The following is a 9667-nucleotide window of genomic DNA, read 5'->3' as shown; positions in this document are numbered from 1 at the left end:
AAAAGATAGACAGAAAGGAAGGAAAGGCAGAAAAAGCAGGACAAATTAGAAAATTTTATTACGCATTCTCACTTTCAAATACATCACAAAGAAAGTAGTATTTTTCAAAATGTATATTCTTTACTTCTAAGGTATATGACATTTTTTAAAAGTTACCAATAATTTCTAAAAGGAGGAAATAAAAAAAATTAGAGGATTTTTGTTAAAGCAATGAATACTGTAAGTCTTCACGTGACAGGATAAAAGGGATATGTCTCTGATCCTTCACTTTCCATCTTCAGTAATTCCCTAAGAGCAGTCATGCATACTACAGTTCAGTTTTTATTTTAAAATGCTATGAAATGGGAGGTAGTGTGGTCATAAACCTTTGTCTCTCTGTGTGCGTGAATGTGCATGCATGCATACATATTCTGTTTTTCATATATTTTTTAAGAAAATTAATGCTCAAAATAGGTATGTATTTTTGGTAACCATGCATTCATCTTTCCAGAGTTAACAAAGCTTTATACATAGATAACACCGGTATTCATGTATCAAATAATCTTTCAAATAGTATGATTCAAAATTATATTAAAATCATAGCCTTGCACACACACACACAGTCCTAGATGATGGCCCAATGTTCTGCACCAATCTAAGCATTCTTGACATGACTGCTTATAATACTATAAAGAAAAACAAGCATAGTAATAGCTGAAAGAAAATGCCCACTGAATTCTGGACCCTTCAAGATCCATCTAAGCCTTTCTAAATGCAAGTCCCATCAGCTGGCCTTGGTCACCGTTTTAAACACAACAGCTGCATTACTGAAGACCTATTTTGTGCACAGATATTAAGGTTCTAATTAATCATTAACTTAAAATTATAACAAATGAAATAACCAAATCTGGCCAGTCAAAACTTAATTTTAAAACAAAAATGTTTGGAATGAAAGATGTTTTGTGCAACATATAAACCACAATATTGGTATCAAGGGTATCTTACTTTTTTAAGTTAATGGCTTACAAATTGAGCACCATAATTGAAAAATAACCTTGTGTAACAATTTTATATGTTTGTTTTTTTTTTAAACAAGTCCTGGAGGAATGTGTTTTGCAAATAACATAAATACATAGACAACACTGTAACAATGAAATTTCTGGTTTTAAACTTGAGAAGAAATGTACTTTATATAAACTTGGCTAGAAATAATGCAAAGAATAGTATGTTTTAAAGTTTTAAAATAGAAAAAGCAAAAGTAATCCCAAATTAGTTGGCAAAACTAAAAGGACTGCACTTAAATTTAAGGCTTTATTTCATTAACAAGAACTATTTAGAATTATCACCTTTTTAACGATGAATTCTGGATATGCATACTTTCTTTAATCCACGGACACTGTACTTAATCAAGAAACAACAATTGTATATGCAAGCACTCCTTTTTAAAATCTTATACAGAAATTTACAAAAAATAGGGAGCTGCACTCTTTTTATAAATGCTTTCTAATGTGCAGAAAACTCGTTCCCACTTATATCACATATTATCAGTAAACTTATTAAGTTCCTCTTCAGTTCTTTTATTACTTGTTCTCAATATTGAGTACACGAGGAGAAGGCACCAGAAAAATATTCACTCAGGTTTACAAAAGTACTTTTCATATGCTGCAAAGGCTTTTAAAGTCTTAATCAGAAAAAAATTATCTGAAAAGATGGATATATAATAAAATTCGAATTTTATGAAAAACTGTCTTATGTCTGCCACAATCTTCCAACACAAGCATATGATGTTCTCTTCACCTGACTTTTCAGCAGTAACCCTACTAATAGTATGCAGGGTTTATAGTTAATCCTTTCACCAGGTCCTGGATCAAAGTTTCAAGATCGTATAGAGATGAGTCAATCCTGGTGTAGCCAGAAATCCCAAAGCTCTGAAGCTGAGGTCCCCAATCAGGACTTTTATCAACCGACAGAAGCAGATGAGTTATTTTCTCCTTGAGTTTAGCTGGAATTATTCACACATATGGACACACGTATTGTCAGCAATTATTTTCAACTGAGTATATCATAGTTCACAATGTACACAGTATAAAAATACTGATAAAATAGTTTGTGCTGATCATAGGGTCAGCAATGTGGAGAAACTGCAAAGGACAAAACGACCTATAGTCTTTTTAAGTTCTGCACTATTTCTACAAGTGTGTTGCAACTCTGGGATAATTAAAGTCTTATTTTATTATTGTTCTGAATGATTATAATTTTACCATTAATGATTATAAATGAATATCTGTAGATTTTCCAAACAGTTTAATGGATTTTAACTTAATGATGTCCCTTAGTTTCAAATCAGCCAGAAAAATGTACCATTAGTGACAGTTCTCCATACGAAGTAAATAATCCAAATAATATACACTCTATTCCACATACCTTGAAGTCGACTGTTGAATACCATAGGATACACAGGCATAGGACCGAAGGAAGTGAGCTTGACAAGATTGCTGGCTCGCTCTGGAAACTGGCGTTGGTAGACAGCCCAAGTGTTTGAATCGATTGCCGCTGCATCAACAGTATGATCCAAAATCATCCGGAGAGATTTGTGATGTGATCCTGGTTGGAAAGTGTAACTAGATTAAGATAACATCTACTGGTGGCAAACCAAGTAATAACTTTAGAAGACAACATATTCCCATTTCACACACATATATATGTTTGAACACAATTGTAAGCATATTTTAAATTGAAAATTGAAAAGATTACACAAAACACTTGTTTAAATCAACAAATCTTATAACATCTACAGCTAAAGTAAAGTTCTCTTAAGATACTGTTTGAGAAAACTTAAGTCTTCTAATGTGTGCTTAGAACTTTTGCAAGGAGTTAGGTTTTATGCTGAGCCAGTGACTAAGGCTATATCACAGCAAGGCAGTCAGCTCTGTAAACAAATGCCACATGCAGAGAAAGAATAGCATGCCCAAGACATAAGCTGAACCCAGGACAGCCAACCTTTACAGCATTAATGATAGGGGCTAACCATTGTGCCACCGGGCTACCTTTGACAATAAGAATGCATGCAGATTTTTAATGCTTGTGACTATACGTGCCAGTGTAAATGATTACAAATGGAGAACTAGAACTAATTAAGTTCATAAAAACCCAGCACATTCAACACCGTTTGAAACTGTAAATAAAATGGTAATATAGTAATTATTTAAACTACCCCATTTTATTAAGCAACAACAAAATTAAAAATGACATTACCAGATTTTACAACATGGCCAAAGAAATTGGCATTATATCCTTGCTTTTTCAGTTCTGCTAGGACCATCAGGTTTCCACTTAAAGAAATGTCATCATTATAGGCCCAGCGACAACCCTTTAGTGCAAGGAAGTCTTTGAACTTTATCCTGAACATTGAAACAAACATAAGAGTGACATGCATCCATATAAGTGATACTGTAATTATAAACATAACACTTTATATATAGTCAGCTGGCTCAATTACACCCCACAAAGAAAAAAGGAAAAAAAGCACACATATTTACAGTTTCCCTGTGCTATTTTTGTCATATGATTATAATATAATATGATTATGTAGCCTAATCAAATACATGCTAATGTAAAACAACATTTTGTAAATTTCAGCTAATGAGTGCACCTGTATATTAGCCACACCCACTAAATTAAAAAACAAAAAAGTGTTTTCACAAATAAGCCAGACTGGTTTATAAGCCACGGATATATACAACTTGAAAGCTGCATCATAGGCATTTTGTCTTGTTTTCAGCATGACAAGGGTGTGTACTTCAGCAAATGATCTGAATACTTCAATTGTATGCGGCTTTGATTTCAAAATGTGAACAGTTAACCCTATAACAACATGAACACTTAAAGCTGTAACAACGCTAACAGCAATTTAACAGGAGCTAAGAGAAAAATTAATCGGAATGAGAAAAATACGCAAACAAACCAAACTGCTGTTTGAGCAGCAGGGTTTTAAGCTAGGGAAAACAGTTGCGATTTATAGTCTGAAATTTATGGTACTTTTGTTCGATCTTGGTTTACTGCATAAAAAGAGATGCAGTGAGTTTACAGACATCCACAATTGGTGATGCCAGAAATAGGACTGCAAAGGACTGTGCAAATCCCTAAAAGAGAGCACTAACAGATTACATATACTAGGATGGATTATGCATGAGCAAGAAGCTCTGGCATGTCAGTAAGCGAGTTTCCACAGATCTCTCAATTATGTAATCTTCTCTTCAAGCTACAAGGCATAAACTTTGCAGAATATAAAATATAAAATGAATATGGATTTAGTCCTACTGTATCTTACTGATTTTCTTTGTGAATGATGATATCGGAGAAATAAACTGGACGGTTTTGGGCTGAAGGATGGATGTAAAGCGGGGCTGCCAGACATAGTTCCATATATTCATTTTTCTGGTGCAAGAGACGCAGGAAGGCTGTACTGCACATAAAAACTGTAACCAAAAAAAAAAAGTTTTGGGAGTGGGCTTCAAATGGGTCAAGAATGATTTCAAAATAAACACAGGCATTTAAGCAAGTAACACATCTTCCACATCCAAAATAAAAATGAAATAAGCAAAATGGATAATATACAAAAGATGCAATCAATAGGTATTTCAATCTCTAATTTATTATCTAACGATTGGAAAAGATTCCAAGGGTTTCAGAATGGTGTTTTGAAAGGGTTGAAATGTCATTAGATGGATGCCATTTTGGTAGACCATGCCGCTGTCCAAAATGTGTGACCATGTCTTTGTGCTTTGTCTTTCTAATTGTGCTGAATCCCCAGAGCCTAACAAATATCAACGAAAAAATTACCATGAGGACAGATAACAGTTTTTCTAATTTCCAGACTTGTGTTTTAGCTATCTTCTACTTACCTATTGGATAAATTGCCCCAAATATATACCCAGCGGGTAAAGTTAACCCAAAACATGATGCCACTAATCAAAGGTGCACTTAATAAATCAACTGACACATAAGAAATTCCAAATAAAGGGTAGAAATATGTATATAGTGTGCAGTCAAGGTTCCAAACATGCACCCTAAAAGCAAATCAAGAGATGTGGAAAAGGCAAAGCAAAAACCTGCTAAAAGTTATTTTATGCACTCAAACCACACAATATTCCACACACAAATGTTATTCTACAATAATAAAAAAAATGACTCAGTAATTTTTCATTTGTAAATGAAATAACTGATGGGAGAAAAATAAAGACAAAAGATCCAGGCCATGACACTATATATGCTCTTTTAGCTGCTGCCAGTAGATATAGCATATATACCCACCTTGCACTTAATGTCTCATTATGACATACACAATTTTATTTATTGTGGAAAATTTATTATACTGGTTTAAAAAAAACATAGCTAAGTAATGAAAGCTGGGAATATGAAATGTGCTCTTACCTATATCTGCTTCGTCTGCTGTGAATGGGTCCTTGCGATCTAGTGGTGGCCCACTCCAACGTGACTCATAAATAATATAAGAGTTAATACCTGTTTCTTTTTCCAGGTAATCTCGAAATAAATCAAAGAAATCAAGTGGTAGGCCAGGTGCCAAGTAGGTCATGATTCTCAGCTTCCGACTACCCATTTCCGAGTCTGTTTAAAAAAAAAAAAAAAAGAGTAAAAACACATTACTGTAGAAAGACTTCCCATCAGATCATGTCACAGCGACCCTTATAATGATGCCAGTATTGTTATAATGTGTCGTGCTAGACTGTTTTGCAGGTGACAAGGAGGAAGGACTTTAATGATTTGGAAAAAAAAGTCTCAGTTGATATCAACTTATGGCGTAAGTCATTTCTTGTGGCTGAATCTTATACGGGGGAAAAAAACTGTTTAAAACAACCTACGAATCTTTTGTGTAAAATGTTAACAACTTTTAAATAATTATGGATACATTTTTTTTTAATATTTAAGCTCACATGTCATACTATGAAGTGCGTGCAACTTGTCGCGAAGACTCTACTCGTGTTGTGTGCGATGATCGTCTCTTCGAACTACAAATAATCAAGAGGAAAATGACGTCTTACTATTTTCACAGCAAGTAATGCAGGACATTTTTTACAGGCGTGATATTATCGAAGTTGTTTTGAAACTATAGATGATCTTCCGACCAACTAAAGTTTATCACGGAGCCTAAAACAACAGCGATTAGCTCGGGATCTGCTGTCCTCTGCATCCACATTGACAGTTTTGATGACATTGACCTCATCGGTCAGTTCACCATAATAATCAGTTTGTGAACGTAGGTGTGACGATTAAATTTTATTATTGTTTTAGTTTTATTACTGTAAGTTAAACAGATAATTGAGAAAATTTGCAAATGCTGTAATGCGGTGCGGATCGACTAGGCGCACGCCGAAAGCGTGTATAAATAACTACTGAACCAACAATCGACGTCACGTGACCCGTCACTTTACACACTGAAGTTCTGTTCTTTCACTAAAGTGCAAACGTCTTATACTTATCTCTGTGAAAATCATCTGCAAGAAGCCCAGTGATACAAGTCCTTGTTCATATATATAAAAAGTCATCAAAACGCACGAGGCCACGATGCAAGATCATTTGACAATCTATATGCACCCAGAGAACTTAGAACCTTTCATCATTGGATTTTATTATTTCATACCAAATGTGTCTGAAGATGTCCAAATAACACCAAATATTAATTAAACAGTCACCATAGTACAGATTAGTCTGAAACATATCGATGTGTCAAGAGGTCTTGCCTGAAGAAGCCTCCTGTAATCACTGTAGATATTGAAAGGATAAGCGAAAAAGTACAGGCCTGATGAGAGGGGGGAGGGCAGGTGGGTCTGGTCCAGTGTATCCGGGCCAGCGGCTGTGAAAGGGGCCTGGCTTTGGTCAGTGGATTTGTTTACCTTCTTCTTTTCCTTTTATTTTAAAGAAAGGTCCTTCTTTTCCTTTTCTTTTAAAGAAACATTTATATAACATTCCTCACTAAGTTTTTTTTTTCCCCCTGAAGCAGAATACTACAAGTTTGATCATTTAATGTCCTTTTTCCTGATTTACTAACCACTCACGTGTAAACAACTCTATGCTCAAGTAGTGATGTAACACCTAGAGCACTTGTCCTAACGTTTGCAGTCTATATTACATTACTGAATGAATTTGTAGATATTTACAATCAAATTGTTAGCATCATAATTATATGATGGGAAAATAATTTACAGTTACAAGAGGCCTGGAGAGATCGTCTACCCTGGCGCCCGTTCTGGTTCTCAGCAGCCCTGCAGAAGTGTATATATATAGGAATTACAGAATGTACAGTCCTTTCTTTTCTTGTGGAAACTATTACTTTATTATTTTACATGGAATGTGTTAAGAAATTTAAATCTACCAGTTCAGACTGACCAGTTTTGCAGCATACCAAGATCATGTCACTGTACTAAATGTAACGCTTGTGATATTGGAGATAAATTTTAATATATTATAATCTGTGATTAATAATTCAAGACTGAAGAAAAAAATTAATTCCTAAATTTTATTTTAAAGATCCCAATGCAGCGAAATACTGTACTGAGAAAACTTATCCAATTTATAAAAATTATTTGTGCTAGTTCTGATAAGTAGTGTAAGCCATGCCAATATCATCATTGCCATCCTTATTATTATTATGTGTTACTTTTTCTTGTAGAAATCTTATATTTACTTTTATTTAAGATGTATATTGTATGCACGAACTGCTTTTTGTGTGTGTATAATATCAATTTCTCCACATCCCTCAAGGAGTGAATGCATGTCTAAAAATTACAAATTTGGAGCAGAAAAGTTTAACCTTGCTTATGCTCAAACAATGCATGGTTCTATTAGCAATATTTATGAATAGCTACCTGATTCATCAGTGATCAATTTAGGTTTTGAGGATAGGTAGATTTGATTTGGTATTCTGGGGCGCTTTGATTCACATGAGTTGATTTGGTCTTGGCATTCGATCTCTCTCACTGAAAACACACACAGAGCTTAGCCACGGGCAACACAGGATTACAGTGACAATAGAGTTATTGCAAGAGGTAAATAAGTACCAACAAAATATCTTTATGATGCAATGCAAATAACTGTGTGCAATTAGCCAATAATCAACAAGTTTTATCACTTAAAAAATCTTATTCCACTATGCAGTCATGACCCTCACATGATCTCATTGTTCTCTTTGATCTCAGCTGGCCTTCAACTGTGAGCTGTACTGTAAACTTTCTCTATCAATGAAGTCGATTTTATCATGACTGCTTGAGACAATATTTGTAACTGTGGTCTACATGATGATCTCTTGCATGCAAGAAATGCATCTAATCTGAAATCATTAGATGCTGACCACTAAAGCCATAGTTTCCCATCGTGGAAGCAATGAAGTTTATCCTTGTTTAATCAATGTTGTAAGTCATTTACTTCTGTGCTAATTTAAATTAGGAACTAATTTAAATACATAGCAGTTTAAATTCAGTGTTAAACACACAATTAAAATTTGTTTACCCTCTACTATAATTTTATTGTCGTCATGTAAAATTCTTATGTTTGATGACCCATTCATCCTCCAAAAATTATTAGGAACTTAATTTATGGTTTATCTATCAAAAGACAAAAAAGTACACAATAATGTGAGTTAAATCACAAACATATATCTGGACTGCATATAAATTTTCCGCGTTAACTTCTAGAACGAGGCCAAAGCTATACGTGTCCTGGTTATGTTCAAATGAATAATTATTGTGATGATGTGGTGTATATCAGCACGTAAAACCATTAATACTTTCATCATATACGTCTGTGGTAAAACTGGTGTCAGAACAATTAATAACAATAACATAAGAATCGGCTTCACGCGTCTGATCTCTCCCAAAATGTCGTACGCTTTTCTACACTCATTGCAAAAACCAAAATATTTAACACTCACATCAAAGGCATCATATAAACGTGGCAATTTTTCTGAATAATAATGAATGTGAAGAAAAATGTGCATCAGACATTGTTAGCACAGCGCTGTTATCGTTAAAATACCGATTTACGAAGACATTTAGGTGATGCAAAACCTACTGAAAATTAAAGGTTTCAAGGTTCAACATATCAATAGTTGTGTGTAGTACACTGACAGACCGCCCAGCAGAATGATGGGCTAAATAATTAATGCTACTAGTCTATTAATACAATTTATATTTTAACTAAAATGAGTTTTCTAAGTTATTATTACCGCACTGTCCCCTTGAGGGTGTCGGTTCCATCACTGCCGCGTGGAGTGCACGACACGATGTCGACACGCACTTGCCAGCTGACTACAAGTGACCTTAGCCTTATTCAGGATACACGCACCCACTTCTCGAAGGTTTAGCAGGATGCGTGCACACTGCATGATCAATGAAATTTTATTGTCATTTCTTAAGCTGAGTGCTTCGTGCAAAGCTCTTGATCAGTTCAGCTCCGACTTTTCCTCAACTGTTTATCTTGTTGGGAGGGACACAACAATCTGCATCTTTAATAACTTTTTAATGCAGTCATCGCATACCTGACTCAATACATAACTTATGTCACAAAGAAAAAAAAAGGGAGATGCTTAGTCATGTGGATAAACACTATTTGCAGTTGATAGAGATTAATGTTATTGTTATATATTTTACGTCTTAATTTCGTGGATCGGTTT

At 34.5% G+C, this 9667-nt stretch overlaps 1 protein-coding gene across 5 annotated transcripts; it reads right to left on the bottom strand.

Moving 5' to 3' along the window:
• Window positions 1-98: 98 nt before the first annotated feature.
• On the bottom strand, window positions 99-9478 carry LOC112561596. 5 transcript variants are annotated; one of them, XM_025234166.1, is made up of 8 exons: window positions 9221-9251; window positions 7866-7976; window positions 7204-7262; window positions 5413-5607; window positions 4310-4457; window positions 3235-3380; window positions 2404-2583; window positions 99-1981 (listed from the first exon to the last, which is right to left on the bottom strand). In XM_025234166.1, the coding sequence occupies exons 4-8, from the start codon at window positions 5597-5599 to the stop codon at window positions 1800-1802; spliced, it is 843 nt and encodes a 280-aa protein (XP_025089951.1). In that variant the 5' UTR covers window positions 5600-5607; window positions 7204-7262; window positions 7866-7976; window positions 9221-9251; the 3' UTR covers window positions 99-1799. The 5 variants fall into 5 exon arrangements, with proteins under 5 accessions (XP_025089951.1, XP_025089946.1, XP_025089947.1 ...); XM_025234161.1 differs by lacking the exon at window positions 7204-7262 and having other exon boundaries at window positions 9221-9478; XM_025234162.1 differs by lacking the exons at window positions 7204-7262; window positions 7866-7976 and having other exon boundaries at window positions 9221-9473.
• Window positions 9479-9667: the final 189 nt, after the last annotated feature.

The sequence above is a fragment of the Pomacea canaliculata genome, linkage group LG4 (assembly GCF_003073045.1).
Source record: "Pomacea canaliculata isolate SZHN2017 linkage group LG4, ASM307304v1, whole genome shotgun sequence".
In the NCBI taxonomy this organism is placed as follows: domain Eukaryota; kingdom Metazoa; phylum Mollusca; class Gastropoda; order Architaenioglossa; family Ampullariidae; genus Pomacea; species Pomacea canaliculata.
The sequence above is the reverse complement of the archived record's forward strand: the minus strand, read 5'-3'. Positions and strand labels throughout refer to the sequence as shown.

Excerpts from the sequence above, each read along its gene's own strand:
- LOC112561596 (XM_025234161.1), bottom strand. The coding sequence starts at position 9,251 with ATGGAACCGACACCCTCAAGGGGACAGTGCG. Across the intron at positions 7,977-9,220 it reads ACCCTCAAGGGGACAGTGCG|TGAGAGAGATCGAATGCCAA; the intron begins GTAATAATAACT and ends GTGTGTTTTCAG. Across the intron at positions 2,584-3,234 it reads TGGCCATGTTGTAAAATCTG|GATCACATCACAAATCTCTC; the intron begins GTAATGTCATTT and ends CTTTCCAACCAG.